General features: G+C 37.8%; 2 protein-coding genes across 2 annotated transcripts; both read right to left on the bottom strand.

Annotated features, from left to right (window-relative positions):
* Positions 1–200: 200 nt before the first annotated feature.
* LOC133763609 (olfactory receptor 5B2-like) lies at positions 201–1142 on the bottom strand. Its single transcript, XM_062197409.1, has one exon. The coding sequence runs from the start codon at positions 1137–1139 to the stop codon at positions 201–203; it is 939 nt and encodes a 312-aa protein (XP_062053393.1). The 5' UTR covers positions 1140–1142.
* A 153-nt stretch (positions 1143–1295) lies between these two features.
* LOC133763608 (olfactory receptor 5B2-like) lies at positions 1296–21185 on the bottom strand. Its single transcript, XM_062197408.1, has 3 exons — positions 20280–21185; positions 15502–15513; positions 1296–1301 (listed from the first exon to the last, which is right to left on the bottom strand). Exons 1-3 carry the CDS (start codon positions 21183–21185, stop codon positions 1296–1298), a joined length of 924 nt encoding a protein of 307 aa, XP_062053392.1.
* Positions 21186–21439: the final 254 nt, after the last annotated feature.

Below are 21439 nucleotides of genomic sequence, written 5' to 3'. Positions count from 1 at the left end.
GGCAGTGAACCAGGGGATGGAAGATTCTCTCTCTCTCTCTCTCTCTCTCTCTCTCTCTCATTCTGCCTTTCAAAAAAAAATAAATAAATATTTAAAAAAAAAACACACAACTTCCATGTAGGCCTTAAAATGTGACCCAGTGTATGGAGAAGGTCCAAAAAGAATAAATTTAGATTATTATACACCCCATAATATTAAAATTAAACACAGAAAGACAATTTTACCTCCAAAACAATTCTTTTGAATGCTTTCTTCACCTCCTTATTCCTCAGGCTGTAGACTACAGGGTTCAGCATGGGGATGACCATAGTGTAGAACACAGATGCGATTTTGTCTGTGTCCATGGAATGATTGGAGCTGGGCTGTAAGTACATGAAGATAATAGTCCCATAGAAAAGGGAGACTGCAGTGAAGTGAGAAGCACAGGTGGATAAAGCTTTCTGGTACCCTGCAGCTGAGCGCATCTTTAGGATGGTGATAAAAATGAACATATAAGATATCGAGATAACAAGGATAGCAAAAAAGACATTGAAGCTGGCAACATAAACAAGGACCAGCTCATTAGCATGTCGGTCAGAGCAAGACAGAGCCATGACTGCTGGCACATCACAAAAAAAGTGATGGACCACATTGGACCTACAGAAAGAGAGACTGAATGTCTCCCCAATATGGATGGAGGCATTCAGGAAACCACAGACATAACAGCCTATAACCAGACAGGAACACACACTTGTCGTCATGGTGTTTGTGTAATGGAGGGGTTTACACACTGCTGTATAGCGGTCAAAAGCCATTAAAGCCAAAATAAAATCTTCCATGGTGGCAAAGGCTGCAAAAAAGAACATTTGAGTAGCACAAGCATTGTAGGAAATAATTTTGTCTTTTCTTAAGAATTCAGCCAAGACTGTTGGAGTGACAGCTGAGGAGTACCCAATATCCACCAAAGACAAGTTACTGAGAAAAAAGTACATGGGGGTGTGAAGACGTGAGTCCAAGAGAATCAACACAATCATCCCCAGGTTTCCCACCACATTGATGAGGTAGATGATAGTGAACAGCACACAGAGAGGTGCCTGCAGTTCTGGGACACTGGTTAGTCCCAGCAGGATGAACTGTGTCACTTCTGTCCTGTTCTCCATCTCTGTTATCTGGGACTCAGAAGATGCTCTGTAGCAAAGAAAAGCAAAGACAGAGTATTAATAGATGTTGTAGACTAGCTACTGTACTGAATTGAAACATTTATGTACCATGCATGATATTTTATTATAGTAATACTATATGCATTTCAAGATTGTTCACATCTAAACATAAAACATAATCACAAAATATAACACACTATTATTTTTATTTTTAGAGTTATGAACTGTTGAATTGGAAAGATTTTTCTGGATTATAGCTCATTTACAATTTGAAAAATCTAGCATAATGTCTAGTATATATATTATATATAAATACAATAAATAAAATATAATGAATAAAATTCTATCTGTATCTATATAGAAAGATCTATCTATCTATATAGATCTAGATATCTAGCTATAAATATAGATATAGATATATATCTAGAAAGACAGATAAAGAGAGAGACTCATATTTGCCCATCCTAGTAAAAGTTTACACTTCTATTTTGCTCACTGGAAGGATTGCTGTACATGCTTTACAAGCACATTCAATAATTCTTTTCTACAACATTATGAACTTGATTAGTTGTTACTTAGATTTAAATTGTCATGAGTAAAAGGTTAAAAATTTTTTTCATGTTTACACAAGTGTTCATGCAAGCCAAGCTTCAGACCCAACCCAAGTGGTTTTTTAGTAAAATGGTCATAACTGTATACAAATCAAATTGTTGTAACTCAGGTTATAGTAACTCATTGTCTAGCTTGGTCCAAACCTAGTGGGTTTCATAGTGAAGTAACCAAAAGATATATGCACAGGTTTCTTAGGGTAACTGGGACAGTAGGAACCTGTATAATCAATAGAGGCAATTCTGAAGGGAAGACTTAGCATCTGGCATAGAGCAAGGGATCTTGAAGAGCTGCATGCTAGGAATCCTATTCTAACTCCACTGTCTCAGCTTTTCAATCTGCAAAATGAAGGCAATGATGATATTAACTCCAAGTATTATTCTAAGAATAAGGTGTGAAAATTAATTAAAACATGTAAAGACTGAGTTGTTAACCAATTTTATGAGTGTTACATATGATACATTTTAGAATGGAAAAAAAGAGGACCTAAATGAAAGATCTCTGTGAGTGAGATCCCAGTGGAAAGAACGGGGCCATCAATGAAGGAGGTACCTTTCTCTGAAGGGAGGAGAGAACTTCCACTTTGACTATGACCCTGTCGGAATAAGATCAAAGTCAGCGAACTCAAGAGGCTTCCATAGCCATGGAAACTCATGACTAGAGTCTAGGGAGATTTCTGACACCATAAACAAGAGTGTCAAATTGTTAAGTCAACAAGAGGAGTCACTGTGTACTTACTCCTCATGTGGGATCTCTGTCCTCACTGTATTGTCCAATGTGAATTAATGCTATAACTAGTACTGAAACAGTATTTTACACTTTATGTTCTGTGTGGTGCAAACTGATGAAATCTTTAGTTAATACATACTAAATCGATCTTCTGTATATAAAGATAATTGAAAATGGATCTTGATGTGAATGGAATGGGAGAGGGGCAGGGAGAGGGTAGGGTTGCGGGTGGGAGGGAAGTTATGGGGGGGAGAAAGCCATTGTAATCCATAAACTGTACTTTGGAAATTTATATTTACTAAATAAAAGTTTTAAAAAAAAGAATGGAATGATGGACTCTGTTGGTTTACAAAAGTGACAGGCAACAGGTGTCGGTAGATTTGAAGGTCTTGTAGCCTTCTTCTTCAGTTTGATTTCTCTCACATTTTCTCATGATTTTCTCTGTCCTATAGCAATTCTTTCTCTGTTGTTGCTCCATCCCTTATCAATGGTGGCTCTAGCCCACCCTAGTAGCCATTCTTAATTTCTTCCTGGAATCCATATTGTCCATACATATACATGTGCTGGACATAATGGGAAATTATGGGTAAATATTAAAATTAAGTTCAGATATTTCTCTCTTTGTTCTGTTTTGTCATTTAAATAAGAGTTATTTTGTTCCTTTGGTTTTTACCTTTACCTCTAATCGTAAGCTGACATAAGGTGAATAGGATAAACCTACCACCTTATCAATCAAAGCATTAGCTCTCCTGTTGTTTTTGAATAATCATTTTTAAAGGAAAAACATGATGTTTCATTAAGTATCACCTAAATCCATATAAATGAAAGTTTTGAAATTTGCACCATAACTTCACCTCAGGTTTTTAGAAAAATGCTCAAAATATCAGCAGGGAAGTATATTCTGCTCATCTGGGCTCTTCTCGATGGAGACCAGTTCCTGAGCGCTAGCCCCAGTGGGTGTAATATTCATCTGCACAAAGGATCTGTGTAGTCCTCAGTGTAAGTTCAGATTCCCCAGTGATGTCTCTCACCAAGTCACCAGAAACCCCCAAGCTGTGGCGTCTCCCACTGAGACTGCTCAACGTCCCAGCCACACTGAGTTCTCCCACACACACTCAATTTTTTTTTCACAGTCCCAGTTCAGAAGCTTCACACAGTCACAGGCTCCTAGCCTCCTGTTATTTCTCCCCACCAGAGTCAGGAGTCTCCACTTGGCTGACTGCCGGGTGCAGACACGAGCTAGCACAGCTGTTACATATGTCTAAAAGGGCACTCGCTCTGTCGGCTTGTCACAGTATACCTTTGTAAAGTGATCGGAGAGAGAGAAACATGTCCATCCCGTCCTTTTTTATTTTTTTCTCCTCTAGTTTGGCTGGTGCACTTTCCCCCACAGGGCTTCAAGCCTTGTTCCGCTAGGCTCTTCCTGCCACTTTTTTGCTAGTGGCTCTGGCTACTGCAGTCTCATCTCACCTCACTTTCCAGTGCTGCTGCATAGACTCTTGGCTGTTGGAGTCCTGAGCTGTGGGCGCCCAAGCCCTCCACATAGGTCTACCATGTCCCTCTCATTACGAAGTTTCCTCTGCCGTTTTTTCCCTAACTCTTCCCTGAGACTACACTCTCTCCACTTTTTTTTTAAACTATCTTCTCCTGGGCTACAGCAGTAAGCTTACTCCCTATTCCGCCATCTTGGAATTGCCCTCAAAATATCTATATCTATGTCCAATAAATCACAGTAATTGTTTCCATCCCATTGCTTTTGCATGAATTACAGATTTCACTAGAACTGTATATTGAATATAGACACTTACCTTGCTCCTTAAAAATAAGTGACAACCACTCTTGAATAGTGAGTTTAAAATGAGAAATTCAGCGATGGATTTATGCATAAGTCATGCTATAGAAGTTCCCTATCAGGGAGCAGTCAACAGTTCTCAAGCTTCCAAGCCAGGAAGAAAACATTAGTGTAAAGAATATTTGCGTGATTCAAGTCCTGAATCTACTGTGTGTTCCTTCTTTGCCTTTAGAAGAGTCACTTGCCTCCCCCTTAGCTATTAAATAAGCATAATAAAATCACCTCTCCCACCTAATCTGAAGAATTTGTTTGTAAATGGCCAAATAACCTGCTAAGGGGGTTATCATTTTCAAGTCACTCAATATATATTTTTTCTTAAGGTGTTTCCTTAGCCAAGGCTGCAGGCCTACAGGAAATCCTAAAACCAAGAGCAGGCTTGCATGTCTAAACAACCATTATCATTCAGATGAATAAAAGATTAATCAAAGGGGCTAGGATCAAAGGTTGGTTGCTTTAAAATGAAGTCATTTGGAGTCATGTTGAACTTGAGAGGCCAATAAATCAGAAGGGGGAGTGAACTATAGAGACATAGAGCTCTAGGGATGCTCCCCCAGGAGAGCATCTGCAGCTCCTCTTCCCACTTTCTCAGGGAAGAAACATTTAAATTACCTCTGGGGACCAAGTTGAATATTTTGAATGTGCATACATCTTTTGCATTACTCATTAACTCATAAATTAAAAACAGTACTATGCATACTTTTTGGTCAGTAGTTCTAGGGATGTTTTTAAGTATATGCAGCCATGTAACCACTATCATGATCACCTAAACTGATTTCCCAAACTTCTTTGTGATCTTCCTGTTCTCCCACTCATGGGCCCTGACAACCACTAAACTGTTTTTATTTTCTGTTAAGTTTTGTATTTGAAAGAATGTGATTCACTCATATGGAAATCAAAAAACAGTAAGTGCTGTCAAGTATGTAGATAAAATTGTGTCCTAATACACTGTTGGTGGGAATTTGAACTGGTACAAGTATGATGGAATACAGTACGGAGATTCCTTAGATATCTAAAAATAGATCTACCATACTACCCACCCATTCCACTCCTGAGAATATGCCCAAAGGAAATGAAATCAGCATATGAGAGAGTTACCTGTACTCACATGTTTATAGCAGTCAGTTTACAATAGCTAAGACTTACAATCAATCTAGATGTCCATCAGTTGATGACTGGATAAAGTAAATGTGGTATATATACACAATGGAATACTCAACCACAAAAAGAATGAAGACCTGTCTTTTGCAAAAAGAAATGGATGAAACTGGAGACCATTATACTTAGTGAAATAAGTCAAACCCCAAATGGCAAATGTCACATGTTTTCTATGATTTGTGGTAATTATACGGAATGCAGAAAATTTGATGTATATGAGTGAAATTGACATCTTTGGATTTGATTACTGTTTATAGCCTCTGTCTATATCCTACTGAAGAGTAAACTTTCTACTTTTTACTTCTTGAACTCTATGATTATAAAGTAAATTTAAAATGTTACCAGAAATGTTTAAAAAGGAAAGAAAGTAAGAAAGGAGGAATGAGGGAAAAGGGGATGGAAGAAAGTATCATATTTTTAAAATTATATCTATGGGCCGGTGCCACGGCTCAATAGGCTAATCGTCCGCCTGTGGCACCAGCACACCAGGTTCTAGTCCCGGTCGGGGCACCGTATTCTGTCCTGGTTGCTCCTCTTCCAGTCCAGCTCTCTGTTGTGGCCCGGGAGTGCAGTGGGGGATGGCCCAAGTGCTTGGGCCCTGCACCCCATGGGAGACCAGGAGAAGCACCTGGCTCCTGCCTTCAGATCAGCGCTGTGCGCCGGCCACAGCGCGCTGGCCGCAGCGGCCATTGTGGGGATGAACCAACGGTAAAAGAAGACCTTTCTCTCTGTCTCTCTCTCTCACTCTCCACTCTGCCTGTCAAAAAAAAATTATGTCTATGAACTACATGAAATCTATATAAGTAAAAATAAATTAGTTTAAAAAGCTCTTTTTAACTTTGAGAACTTTGAAAAATATTTAAAGGTTTACAAATGAAATACTGAATCAAGAAAAGTTGGGGTAGGCATTTGGTATAGCATTCAAAATGCTACTTGGGACTTTTTCATCTCATCCTAGAGTGACTATATTCTGGTCTTGGCTCTACTTCTTATTCCAAATTCCTGCTGGTATAAATGATGAGAGGCAGCAGGGACGGCTCACGTAGTTGGGTCATTGCCGTGTATGTGGGAAACCAAAATTATTTCAATGAATGACGGGCAGAAAAAATCACATGATAATCTCAATATATGCTGATAAAATGGTAAAATTTAACATGATAAAATCTCTGAGCAAATTAGCCATAGGAAATATGCCCAAACATATTAAAGGTCATTAGCTTAGCAAGTGCAAAGCTAACATTATATTGAACAGTGAAAATCTGAAAGCCTTGTCCCTATGATGTGGAACAAGGCAAGAATGCCCACTGTCATCACTTTTATTCAACATAGTCCCGGAAGTCTTAGCCAGAGCAAAAGGAAGAAATAAAGGGTGTCCAATTCCAAAGGAGAAAGTAAAATTGTCTCTGTTCACAGGCAACATGGTCTTATACATAGAAAACTCTCAATGTACTAACAACAACTGTATGAACTAACAAACATTCTACAAAATTGCAGGATAGAAAGTCATAATACAAAATTAGTAGCATTTCTGACCACAATCGTAATTATCTGAAAGAGAAATTACCTGAAAGAGAAATCAAAGGGCTGGTGCTGTGGCATAGCAGGCAAAGCCTCCTCCTGCAGTGTTGGCATCCTATATGGATGCTGGTTTGAGTCCTGGCTGCTCCTCTTCCAATCCAGCTCTCTGCTATGGCCTGGGAAAGCAGTGGAAGTTGACCCAAGTGCTTGGGCCCCTGCACCTGCGTGGGAGACCTGAAGGAAGCTCCCAGCTCCTGGCTCGGATGGGCCCAGTTCCTGCCATTGCAACTCTTTGGAGAGTGAATCAGCTAATGGAAGACCTCCCTGTCTCTCTCTCTGTCTCTCTGTCTCTCTGTCTCCCTCTCTCTCTGTCTCCCTCTCTCTGTCTCTCTGTCTCTGTCTCTCTCTCTCCCTCTCTCTCTGTCTCTCTCTCTGTCTCTCTCTCTCTGTCTCTCTCTCTCCCTCTTTCTCCCTCTCTCCCTCTCTCTCTCTCTCTGCCTCTCTGTCTCTCTCTCTCTCTCCCTCTCTCTCTGCCTCTGTAACTTTGCCTTTAAAATAAATAATTTTTAAAAAAATCAAGAAAATAATTCCATTTATAATAGTTACCAAAAATGGATCTACCAATAAATTCAACCAGAGAGAAGAAAGATTTCTACAATGAAGGTTGAAAGTTCTGCATGAGATAAATTGAAAAGGACACAAAAAGGAAAGATATTCTGTGTTCATGGATTGGAAGAATAAATATAATTAAGATTTTTATACTACCCAAAGAGATCTACAGGTTGAATGCAATTGCTATGAAAATACCAATGGCGTTCTTCACAGAAGTAGAAGCAAAAATTCATATTGAACCACAAAAACTCCAGATAGCAAAGTTAATATCTTGAGCAAGAAAAACAAAGTAGGAGGTTTTACACTATCTGACCTCAAAATATACTACAAAACATCATTGTATTAGCATAAAGCAGATCAATAGATCAGAATCCAGAGCCTAGTGGTAAACCTACACATCTATAACCAATCTCCAACAAATGTGCTAAGAACATGACTTGGGAAAATGACAATCTCTTCAATAAATGGCACAGGGAAAATTAGGTATCCATATGAAGATTAATGAAACTAAGCCTTTGCATCTCATTATGCACAAAGTCAAATGAAATGGATTAAACAGTGAAGTATGAGACCTCATAGTATGAAGCACAAAGGAGAAATGTTTTAGGACATTGAAATAAGCAATGATTTTGGATCAGACTCCAAAAGCCCAGGGACAAAAGCTAAAATAGACAACTAGGATTGCATCAAACTAAAAGCTTCTACATAGCAAGGTAATAATCAGGAATGGGGAGGTAATATAACAACAGGAAAAAAATTGCAAAGTATGTATAGTACACTTTTATATCTAAACTATAATAAGAATTCAACTCAAAAGCAAATAATGATAATCACCATTCCACTTTTAAATGGGTAATGGATCCTAAATTAACATTTCTCAACAGAAGATATGCAAAGGAATAGGTATATGAAAAATGTAAAACATAATTAATTATTTGGGAAATGAAAATCGAATCTATTATGCAATATCACCTTACTCCAATTGGATTGGCTATTATTAAAAAGACGACAGATAAATATTGGTTAAATGTGGAAAAAAGGTAATACTTAACACACTGTTGTTGCAAATGTAAACTAATGTAGTCAATGCGAAAAATACCAGGGGAACCCCACAAAAATAAAAAATAGAACCAACATGTGAACCACAAATCTTACTAATTTGTTGGATATAAATATATCCAAATGAAATGAAATCACTCTTTAAAGAGACATCTGCACTCCTATATTTATTACAGCACTAATTAAAATACTCAAGATATGAAGTCAATTTAGGTGTCCATCCACTGATGAATGAATAAAGAAAATGTGGTACATATTCATAGTGGAAATCTATTCAGTTATTGAGATGAAATCCTGTAATTTTTTTTTTCGACAGGCAGAGTGGACAGTGAGAGAGACAGAGAGAAAGGTCTTCCTTTTTGCCGTTGGTTCACCCTCCAATGGCCGCCATGGCTGGTGCGCTGCCGCCGGCACACCGCGCTGATCCGATGGCAGGAGCCAGGGGCTTCTCCTGGTCTCCCATGGGGTACAGGGCCCAAGCACTTGGGCCATCCTCCACTGCACTCCCTGGCGACAGCAGAGAGCTGGCCTGGAAGAGGGGCAACCGGGACAGAATCTGGAGCCCCGACCAGACTAGAACCCGGCATGCCAGCGCCCCAGGCAGAGGATTAGCCTATTGAGCTGCGGCGCTGGCCAAAATCCTGTAACTTGTAACAACACTGATGGAAGCAAAAGGCATCATTTTTAGTAAAATAAACTAGATACAGAAAGGCAAACACAGCATAGTCTCACTCATGGGTTAATCTCATGGAAGTTAGGAGAAGAGTTGTTTCCAAAGACTGGGGAGAGTAGAGCAGAAAGAGGCATGGAAAAATGTTGGTTAGTGGGTGTTAAGTTACAGTTAAATAGGAGAAATAATTTCTAGTATTCTATTATATGATAAGCTGACTGTATATAGCCAGACTATAATGTATATTTTCAAAAAACTAGGGATAAAAGATGTTTAATTGAGACAGATATTATTACTTTTATTTAAACTTTACACAATACCTACACATATGGAGACATCACATAAGTAGAATTCTATGTCTTAAAAATTGAAAAACATATGGAAGAGAAAAAAATCAGATTGATTTTTACAAAATATCAACAAATTTTATATGGGAAATAAGCCCATCTGAGACCACCTACCCACTGAAGAACAGACTCAGAAGAGCAAAGAAAGCAGAAAGTGAGGCATTTATTGACATTCCATCTCAAGAGCAGTGACCAGCAGGTGGAAGCAGGCACCTCTCTCAGAGACAGCTCCTTTTTCCCTGCAATGCAGAGATCCCTTCCCCCAGCTCCTCACTGGTTGAGCGAGTTGGGAGATGCAATCTAAACTCAACATGGTGCCTAAAGGATGGGATAACAGGGAAGAGAGTTGTTGGGTAGAGGTAGGGCAGGAGAGAGGAGGAGTTACATCGTAATAACAGCAAGGCTTTCAGGACCTGAGATAGGAGAGCACTGTACACTGTGGCTACAGATTACAGAATCATTGAAGGTTACAAAGATAGCAAGTGGTCCACAGTTTGTAAAGCAAACTCAGCAGTTGACCTACTTTGGGGATTTTGCAACCCTCTGTCCTACATGCTACTGAGGCCTAGTATGGTAGCTACGGTAAGGCTAATCTAAGCCTCTTGAAAATTCATCATGGTCATTTCTCACATGTGACACATCTTTGTTTGCTATGAAGAAAAGAATATTCATTTTAGAAAATCACAAATAAAAGTGGGGACATTACTATTGATCCTACACAAGTGAAAGGGAGCTGTAATATAATGTTATGAACAACTTTACATGGACATATTAGCTGAAAATATGCAAGTTCATACAAATAAACACTCAAAACCAATGAACAAAGAACATAAAATCTGAAGCAACCTATAACAAAGGAAAAAATTACCGCAGTTATCAATAACTTCCCAACAAAGACAGCCCTGGAAGAGATGCCTTCACTAGCAAATTCTACCAACTAGTTAAAGGAAAATTCAAGCCAGTTCTCAAATTGCTCAAGAAAAATAACAAATAAACACCTCCTAACTCATTCGATCAGATCAGAATTACCTTCACACCAAAATGGAACAATAACATCAGAGAAAGGAAAACTGCACATTAATGTTATGTGATCACAAATTCAACAAACCAATTTCATCAGTGTATTAAATTATCACAAGACATAACTTATAGGATTTATCCCTGGAATCCAAGAGTATCTCAAAAATCAAAATCAATCAATGTAAGAAGTCACATTAAAAGACAGGGTGAGGATAGTAACCAATGATCCTAAGAGTGGCATCAAAATATGATCAGAGTCGGCGAACTTGGAAGGCTTCCATAGTCTTGGCAACTCATGATGAGAGCCTAGGGTGGTTACTGGTGCCATAAACTAGAGTGTCAATTTGTTGGGTCAACAACAGGAGTCACTGTGCACTTGCTCCTCATGTGGGATCTCTGTCCTTAATTGTGATTTAATGCTATGACTAGTACTCAAACAGTATGTTTCACTTTGTGTTTCTATGTGGGTGCAAACTATTGAAATTTTTACTTAATATATACTAAATTGACCTTCTGTATATAAAGAGAATTGAAAATGAATCTTGATGTGAATGGAAGGGGAGAGGGAGCGGGAGAGGGGAGGGTTGCGGATGGGAGGGAAGTTATGGGAGGGGGAAGCCATTGTAATCCATAAGCTATACATTGGAAATTTATATTCATTAAATAAAAATAAAAAATAAAAAAGAACAATAAAGAAATAAATACTAAAGCATCAAAAAAAAAAAGAAAATGAATCTTGATGTGAATGGAAGGGGAGAGGGAGCGGGAAAGGGGAGGGTTGCGGATGGGAGGGAAGTTATGGGGGGGGGGGGAAGCCATTGTAATCCATAAGCTGTACTTTGGAAATTTATATTCATTAAATAAAAGTTTTTGTTTTTTTTTTTTTAAAAAAGAAGTCACATTAAGGCCAGTGCCACAGCTCAATAGGCTAATCTTCCACCTGCGGCGCTGGCACACTGAATTCTAGTCCCTGTCTGGGTGCCAGATTCTGTCCCAGTTGCCCCTCTTCCAGGCCAGCTCTCTATGTGGCCCGGGAGAACAGTGGATGGCCCAAGTGCTTGGACCCTGCACCCCATGGGAGACCAGGAGAAGCACCTGGCTCCTGGCTTCGGATCAGCACGGTGTGCCGGCCACAGCGCACCAGCCGCGGTGGCCATTGGAGGGTGAACCAACGGCAAAGGAAGACCTTTTTCTCTGTCTGTCTGTCTCTCTCTCTCTCTCTCTCTCTCTCTGTCCACTCTGCCTGTCAAAAAAAAAAAAAAAAACAGTGTTAAAGAAGAAGTCACATTAAAAGAAAGAAGGGGAAAGGGCGGCACAGTGGTGTATCAGGTAAAGCCTCAGCCTGCAGTGCCCAGTGCCAGCATCCCATATGGGCTCTGGTTTGAGCCTCGGCTGCTCCACTTCCGATCCAGCTCTCTGCTGTGGCCTGGGAAAGCAGTAAAAGATGGTCCAAGTCCTTGGGCCCATGCACCTGAAAAAAGACCTGGAAGAAGCTCCTGGCTCCTGGCTTCAGACTGGCACAGCTCCGGTCATTGAAGCCAACTGGGGAGTGAACTGGTGGATGGAAGACCTCCCTCTCTCTCTCTCTCTCTCTCTCTGCCTCTCCTTCTCTCTCTGTGTAACTTTGACTTTCAAATAAATAAATTAAAAAAAGAAAGAAAGAAAGAAAGAAAAAAGAAGGAGTTGCCGGCACGTTGGTGCAGTAAGCTGGGCCTCCACATGCGGTGCTAGCATCCCATATGTATGCCGGTTCGTGTCCCAGATGCTCCACTTCTTTTATTTTTTATTATTATTTATTTTATTTTATTTTTGACAGGCAGAGTGGACAGTGAGAGAGAGAGAGAGAGAGAGAGAGAAAGGTCTTCCTTTACCGTTGGTTCACCCTCCAATGGCCGCCGCGGCTGGTGTGCTGCCGCCGGCACACCGCGCTGATCCGATGGCAGGAGCCAGGTGCTTCTCCTGGTCTCCCATGGGGTACAGGGCCCAAGCACTTGGGCCATCCTCCACTGCACTCCTGGGCCATAGCAGAGAGCCGGCCTGGAAGAGGGGCAACCGGGACAGAATCCAGCGCCCCAACCGGCACTAGAACCCGCCGCAAGGCAGAGGATTAGCCTATTGAGCTGTGGCGCCGGCCCCGGGTGTTCCACTTCTGATCCAGCTTTCTGCTATGGCCTAGGAAAGCAGTAGAGAATGGAACAAGTGCTTGCTTGGGCCCCTGTACCCACGTGGGAGACTTGGAGGAACCTCCTGGCTCCTGGCTTCAGATTAGCCCAGCTCTGGCCATTGCAGCCATTTGGGGAGTGAACCAGCAGATAGAAGACCTTTCACTCTGTCTCTCTTTCCTTGTGTAACTCCACTTCTCAAATAAATAAATAAAATTATAAAAACAGAAAGAAGGAAAATATTCATGTGAGTATTCATTCATTAATTCAGAAAAATTATTTGACAAGGTTTTCCATGCTTCCATAATTAAAAACGTAAGAAACTATGGAAATGAACTCCTATAAACTGATAACGAGAATTATTGAAAACCTACAGCTAGCTTTAAACTCAAATCCATAGCCAATATACTCACAGGTTTAAGGTAAAAATTCTCCCTCATCTGACAAGGCAGCAGACAAGTGAAGCTTTCACCATTTTATTTCCAAGTTCTATCGAGAGAAATTCCTAAAAGCAAACAGATAAATGACTTCCAAATTGCAAACAAAGAAAAAAAATAATTTCTATTTTCAGATAACATGACCTGATATATTGAAAATTCTAAAGAATGCACAAAAATCTATTGGCTAATATAGTTATTCAGAAAAGGTTCAGGATTCAAGATCTCTAAACAAAAGTCACTTCTATACACAAGCAATAAGCCATTGCAGCTACTGGGATTTGATCAGTACACATTGCATAAATATCTTAAAATGTCACACTGTATCCCATTAATATCTACTATTAGATATTAATTTGAAATGCATACAATTATGGAAGAATCTAAAAACTTAAAGTTATAAGACATATTGTAAAAAGGAATCAAGAAAAGATCCATTTACAGCAACATCAAAATGTCACAATACTTGAGGATAAATATAATAAAAATGAGAATAAGGATTATATACTAAAACTACAAAAAAGTTGATATTTAAGAATTCTTAAAAATATACATTTTTACTCATAGATTGGAAGATTTCATATTATCTAATGGAAATACTTTCGAAAGAAATCCACAGTTTTAATCCATCACCTACCTAAATTCTAGTAGCCTGTTTATGGAAATGAACAAGTTGATATTAAAATTCATATGGAATTTTGAGGAGCCAAGTAGTCTTGAAAAAGAACAAAGTAAGACCCATATTTGTTTATATATAAGACTTAATATAAATCAAAAGTAATCAAAGCTATTTGGTAGTGCCTAAAAGATAGAGCTATAGACTGATGGACTAGAATTGAGTTCAGAAATGTAACTATGATTAATTGATTTTCCAGTAGGTTGCCATGTCCATTCAATGGGAAAAGAATAGTCATCAACAGAAGGTGCTGGGACAAATGAATATAAACATATAAAGTAATAAAGTGGTGTATTGTATATTGGAAACTTGTTAACAGAGTAGAATTTAGATACTCTTAACCCACACATATATAAAAAGTTGCTAGAACCTATTACTTCTGTCTGTGTCTTGGTATTCTTTATCCAATTTCTCTTTTTTCCTCTTCATCTTCCCTTCCCATAGCTGAGGGGTGAATATAGATCATAACAAGGTATCACATACTATACAAAGAACTGGAGTAGAGGAATTTACAGGCTCCAAACATGCAGGAAGGGTCAGGAGGTGAGGACACTGACTGCCTACATTGAAATACTATACTGCTTCCATAAAGGTGTGTAAATGTTACACGCTCCTCAAAAATCCTAAAAAGTAAAATAGATAGAAAAAAGTAACTATTTGTGATTATGGATACATAATCCAGGGCAGCTAAAAATGGGATTATGCAGATTTGGCTATGATTTTTCAGACATACACAAAAATCAAAACCAATAAAAGTAAAAACAGACAAACTGAACTTCAAAATTGCAAACTTGTGTGCAACAAAGAACATTTACAAGAAAGTGAAAAAGAAAGACCATGGAATAAGACAAAATATTTGCAAATGATGTACCTAATAAGGATTTATTATAGAAAACTTATATAACTTTTCCAACTTAGCAATAGCAAGAACAGTAACAATAGAACAGCCCAATCAACGAAACAACAACAAAAATGGGCAGAGGATTTAAACAGACATTTCTTGAAAGATTTTCAAAATGATAAAAAGTACATGAAAAGGTCTTCAAAATCATTAGTCATGAAGGCAATCAAAAGTGCAATGAGAGACCACCTCACAGCTATTAAAACAGCTATTACAAGACATGCAAACACAATGGACACTAGCAACCACAGCAAGTTTGTGGAGAATTTAAAACCCTTAGACATTGCTGGAAGGAATGTAAAATTGTGCAGCTTTCTTGGAAAACAGTTTGATTGTCTTCAAACATCCAACATAGCATTACCACATGACCGAGCCAAACAATGAGACAAGTCCTTAAACAGCACTGGTACAGAGATGTTGATAGTATCATTATTAACAATTGCCCCCAAGTCAAAACAGTCCAAATGTCTGTCAACTGAGAACAGATGAAGACAATATGATATATATATATATGTGTGTGTATATATATATATATATATATATATATATATCCAGTGGAATACTATATATCCATAAAAACATTAACTATTGATTCATGCTACAAAATAGATGTACCCTGAAAACATACTGAGTAAAAGAGGTCAGACACAAAAGCTCACATATTATTTGATTCTATTCACATTGAATATCCAAAATAGGTGAACTCATAGCTTGAAAGTGGATTATTGTTTCTCAGGGAGAGGGGCCTGAGGGTTTGAGGAGTTACTCTTTAAGTTGTATGGGGTCATCTTTGAATGAAAAATATTTTGAGATTAGACTGATGTGATGAGTGCACAACGTTGTGAATGTACTATATGCTACTAAATTAGATACTTTAAATAGTAAATCTTGTGTTAATTTCATTTCAATCAAAAGAGTGAGTTAAAGGGAATTTACCAATAATAAAGAAGAAAATAATGTGACCACTAAGGTAGAAATTAGGCTTAAGCAGTGGGCCCGCATTGTGGCATAGTGGGTAAAGACACCACCTGCAATGCCAGCATCTCATATGGCACCAGTAGACATCCTGGCTGCTCCACTTTCAATCCAGCTCCCTGCTAATGCCCTGGGAATAGCAGCAGAAGATAACCCATATGGGAGACCTAGAAGAAGTTCTTGGCTCCTTGCTTTGGCCTGGCCCAGTCCTGGCCATTGCAGCCATCTAGGGAGTGAACTAGCCAATGGTAGATTTCTTTGTCTTTCCCTATAAATCTGACTTTCAAATAAATAGATAAATCTTTTTTAAAAAGAAATTAAACTCATGCAAATAAAAGTCGATGAATGTTGGCAGTCACCTAAAGATGAAAAATACATGGGACAGATATTTCCCTAGAGATTTGTAGACTGACACCTTCCCAGCGATGCTGATTTTGGATGCTTGGCCTCCAGAACTGTGATAAAGGAAATCCATACTGTTTTAATGCCACCAGCTTGTGGTACTTTGCTGCAGTTACCATTGTGTTAAATAATGGGTTTTCAGTTTTGTGTGTTACTACAGTATGGCCTAAAGCAGTACATGTCTTGTCTTTTAATAAACAGATTGTGTTTTTGAAGCAGTGCCCCTTATCATCCATTTACTTATTCATTAAACATTTTACTGAACCTCAACCCTGTACAAGGGTGACTATTAATGAATAAATCAAAACATTTTCCAATATACATATAACTTTTATTATTGTGAGGAAAACACATTTAACAGGTAAACAGATATATAAATAAGTGTACATTTCATCAATATTTTAAGGGAAAGTCATAGAGATAAAATTTGTTTTTCTAGTTAATATTGATATGCCAACATATGTATATTTCAGTAGACAATCTTCAGTCCATATGTAATCAACATTAGTCTATGAGTCTGAGACTATAGACCTACATGAGATAATATCTTTTGTCTCAAAGGCCTGATAATTCAGTAGCACAGTTAATATTTTAAAACAAACCAATATAGCTAATAAATGCTTTAATAGGTACATGTAGGAGGTTGGCAAATTAGATGATGAAATGAATGAGGAACAGAAAAAGGAACAGAAAGGAATATTATCAATATTTTTTAAACAATTATTCTGTTTTGGGCTTCATATTGAGCTTTCTCCTCTCTCCAAAATCTATGCTAATTTTATATGTGCTACTCATACTAATTGTGAATTGGAGGTAGGGTGATGATTCACAAAGAACTGTGGAATTAAGTTGTGATGGAAAAACATAATAATATTTCTATCAAACCACCCACAGTCCACCTCCTACCAACACCATGTAGATTGTCTTATGGGAACTTATTTAGTTTGAGTGAATTATATTCTGCCAAATGAGTACAGGCCAAAATTGCAGAGGCCTAGTTGTAGAGGTTTTTCTTTCCCCTATAATGTTCAATTAGTTGTTCTATGGGAACTCACACAGTGATTCCGTGACTCAAGTTCATTTCACTTGGCGGCTTTATCAGCTCTTGTGTTCTTAATTCTCTCTATCCAGCCAGTGAAAAAGGGAAGTGAACAGAAGACCATGGAGGTTTCATGGTGCAGGCTAGAAGTAGGCTATAGACTTCCACTCACATGTCACTGACAACACAGAATCACATAGTCCCCATGAACTGCATGAAGATGAAAAATTGAGCCTAGCTTTGTACCCAGGACTTAAAATGAAAGTTTGTAAAGCAACTAAAGAATTTGCTATTGTACTATTTAGTATCATCCAATATCACTGTTCTATTTCCTTCCACACAAAGAACATATTATCTACACCCAACAGGAAGATACCCAAATTCCAACTAACCGTTGCAGAAGGCTATCCCTCCATGAAGTCTACATATTTCTCCCTGTAATCCAGTGATTTATAAACAAAAAAGAAAACTGAGCTGGTTCTACATTCACACGATGTTGGATTGGAGTAAATACAATTAGAGAAAACACTCCTTTTCATAAAATGCAATAATCAAAGACACATTGGTTAGTTTTGAAATCTTGTTGAATGAATGCTACAAAAGTTTCTAAAGCCTAGTGATGGTAAACAATTCTTTTCTGACTTTTCTCTCTGGAGAAAACTACACGTTCTACTGTTTTCCTTGGCTAATACTCCAGTTTGTTAAATTTCTTTGTCCATCAATCTTTATCATCACTTCTGAAGTATATCTTTTTCATAGAAGAAACAACATACAGCGCAAAACTAACAAAGCTGGTTTATTCACAGCCTTGCAGCAAGAGAACTATATTCACTTTCACTTCAGCATGGGTTCAAAAGTGTCAGAAAGTTTGTTGAGTAAAATGAATAAATACCAGGTCAGCATTTTATAGACAGGCATTTTATTAAGATATGATTGTGGAATTGGGAGAGATGTTCTCATGTATCTGAAGACTCATTTGTCAGTCCTTAATTGGATACAGTTTGAAAAAGCAAAGACTTTGGAGAATTTCAAACGAAGAAAGATTTTTCAAAGTTAGCATCAGATATGTTTTTGAGACTCCTTGGAAATGTCGGAGTCATTATTGAGTGGGTGTTAAGGCATATTCTTCCTTTGAAATTTGCAGATTTTAAAGTTTACTTTTATGCATACAGTCATTTCTGGAGTTATTTTAATGCTCAGTAAAGAACTTTTTAAAAAAAGCTCATAACATCTCTGTTAAACAACCAGATTAAGCTACTATTCACAGGGACTTTCCATTCAGTTGAGGGATATGGATGAACAAATAAGCAAATAAGTGACAGAGTTAAATATGGGTGATGACCATGAAGAACAAAAGTAGGCTGGGGAAAGAAGGTGCAAGGCAAGGTAGTGATACTTGTGTAAAGGAGCTCACAGAAGGTTTTTTATAACCCCTGGATTGGCAACATGTAAACAACCATCTGAAATGAGTTTGGGAATACTCTAAGTAGAGGAAATGGCAAATATAGATTTCCAGACATGGGGACAAGCTTGGACTTGTCCAGAAATAGTAAATTTAAAAAAATGGTGAAGCAGTAATGAAATGAATGGATAAGAGTGATAAGAAATAATAAAGGTCAACTGAAATCTGAATAGTGACATTCAAAAAATTCAATTACAAAAATCCAAGCATAGTTTTCTCATGATATATATTTCCATGAACTTTTCGGTGATTCTTTAAATAGCCAAAGAAAATCAATAAGTATATCAAACAGATATCTGCACTCCCATATTTGTTGTTGCACTAGTCACAAAAGCTAAGATACAGAATCACCTAGACACCTATCAACAGATGAATGGTTAAACAAAATGTGGTATATTATAGAATTGAATGATATTCAGCCATAAAAAGAAAGCCATTCGCAGCAAAATGGATGAAACTAGAGAACATTAAGTGAAGTAAGTCAGACATGGAAAGATGAATACCATATCTTCTCTCTCAAGATGGAAGTTAATAAAAAACATCAATCCAAACATAGAATAATAATTACTAGAGAAATGGCATGGGAGGGGAGATGGGAGATAAAAAGGAGCTGAATAGCAGATAGCAAAAATATTTTCTGGTGTTTACAGCATAGTTGGGAGCCTATAGTTCACAATAATCTATTATACATTTTATGAATAACTTGGAAAAAGAAAATAGAATATTGTAAACATAATGATAAGAAGATGGAACTGTAATTACCCTGTTTTGATCTGTGCATGTTGTATACAAATATTTAAATATCACTTTGTATCCAATAAAGTTGTATATTTATCACATGGTAACTTCAAATTTGAAAATATGTCTAAGGAAATGGAAATGCTAACTATTTTTGATGTGATAATTATGATACGATCATATAAGTGATATTATATATTGCATATAAGTGTCACACTGTGTGTCACACTGTACTCCACAATAATGTATAACAAAAAGAAAAATCAGTGAATCCAACCATTTCAAAATATTTGCTGCTGGACAAATGAGAACAGCATTGTCATTAATATCACATTTTAAAATAAAATGTAGACTTACAAGTAATAAAATGAAGCTAAATAATGATAATGTTTTCTCTGTTTTTATTCTGATATGACTATGTATATCTTTGAAATTCTTATGTGACAATGCTTCCTTTTATCAAAACACTCTATAATGATGAACACAGTAATTCATTAAGTTGCTATAATTACTTACATCTGGATAAAATGTTCAATAAAAATTCATGCACTTAACTAAATAAACTTAATAAAATACTTATGATTTCTATATTTTAATAATTATACATTTTCCTCAACCAAAAAATGAATGTTATTAACCAATTATTTTTGCTTTAACACCCCAAATGGCCATGAACATTTAAGCTATTCTGTTGAGTAGGTCCAGGAAGATGAAATATTTTTAGTGGATTCTACATCATTAAGACTAAATCCAGGGAGTATTTTGCCTTCTCGATACCTTCTTAAATGCACACTTCACCTCTCTGTTTCTCAGGCTGTACACTATAGGGTTCAGCATAGGGATGACCATGGTGTAGAACACAGATTCCACTTTATCTGTGTCCATGGAATGACTGGAACTTGGCTGTAAATACATGATAATGACAGTCCCATAAAATATAGAAACGGCAGTGAGGTGAGAAGCACAGGTCAATAAAGCCTTCTGGTATCCCTCACCTGAGCGCATCTTCAAAATGGTGATGAATATGAACATATAGGAAATTAAGATAACAAGAAGTGCAAAAAAGATATTAAAGCTTGAAATGAGAAAAAAAATCAGTTCATTAATATATTTGTCAGAGCAAGTCAGAGTCATGACTGCTGGGATATCACAGAAAAAGTGATGGATCACATTGGACTTACAGAAAGAGAGACAAAATGTGTCTGCAATGTCAACAGCAGCAGTTAGAAAACCAAAGACATAAGAACATATGACCAGATGGGTGCATGCATTTGTGGTCATGATGTTGGTATAATGGAGAGGTTTGCACACGGCCGTGTAGCGATCATATGCCATTGAAGCCAAGAGATAGTTTTCCACAGTGGCAAAGAGTACAAAAAGAAACATTTGAGTAACACATGCATTGTAGGAGATGACCTTGTAGGAACCTACAAGGAACCCATCAATCACTTTTGGAGTGACTGTTGAAGAGTAACAAAAGTCCACCAGGGACAGGTTACTGAGGAAAAAGTACATGGGGGTGTGGAGACGAGAGTCCAGCAGGATCAGAAGAATCATGCCCAGATTCCCAATCAGAGTGATGAGGTAGATGAGGAGGAACATTACGAACAATGGGATCTGCAGCTCTGGGGCACTGGTTAGTCCCAGCAGGATGAACTCGTTCACTTCTGTGTTATTCTCCATGGATGGGATTTCACAGGCACAGGGTGCTGTGTAGCAAAGACGGGTGAAGGAACACACTGATGAACAAAACCCAGATTCACATAAATTGAAGTGTATAAGCATTATTCTACAATAGCAGTAAATTATCCTTCAATATTCTCCATGTCTAAAGCAATTTAGTGAATAACTTATAGACGCAGTAATAAACTTTTGAAGAGGAAGGGTCTCCACAGGTCATCTTCCCAACTCGTAATTTTGTAGATGAGTCAACCAAA

The sequence above is a fragment of the Lepus europaeus genome, chromosome 7 (genome assembly GCF_033115175.1).
Source record: "Lepus europaeus isolate LE1 chromosome 7, mLepTim1.pri, whole genome shotgun sequence".
In the NCBI taxonomy this organism is placed as follows: domain Eukaryota; kingdom Metazoa; phylum Chordata; class Mammalia; order Lagomorpha; family Leporidae; genus Lepus; species Lepus europaeus.
The sequence above is the reverse complement of the archived record's forward strand: the minus strand, read 5'-3'. Positions and strand labels throughout refer to the sequence as shown.

Bases quoted from the DNA above. Each gene is read 5' to 3' on its own strand.
- LOC133763608 (XM_062197408.1), bottom strand. From the start codon at position 21,185: ATGGAGAATAACACAGAAGTGAACGAGTTCATCCTGCTGGGACTAACC.
- LOC133763609 (XM_062197409.1), bottom strand. From the start codon at position 1,139: ATGGAGAACAGGACAGAAGTGACACAGTTCATCCTGCTGGGACTAACC.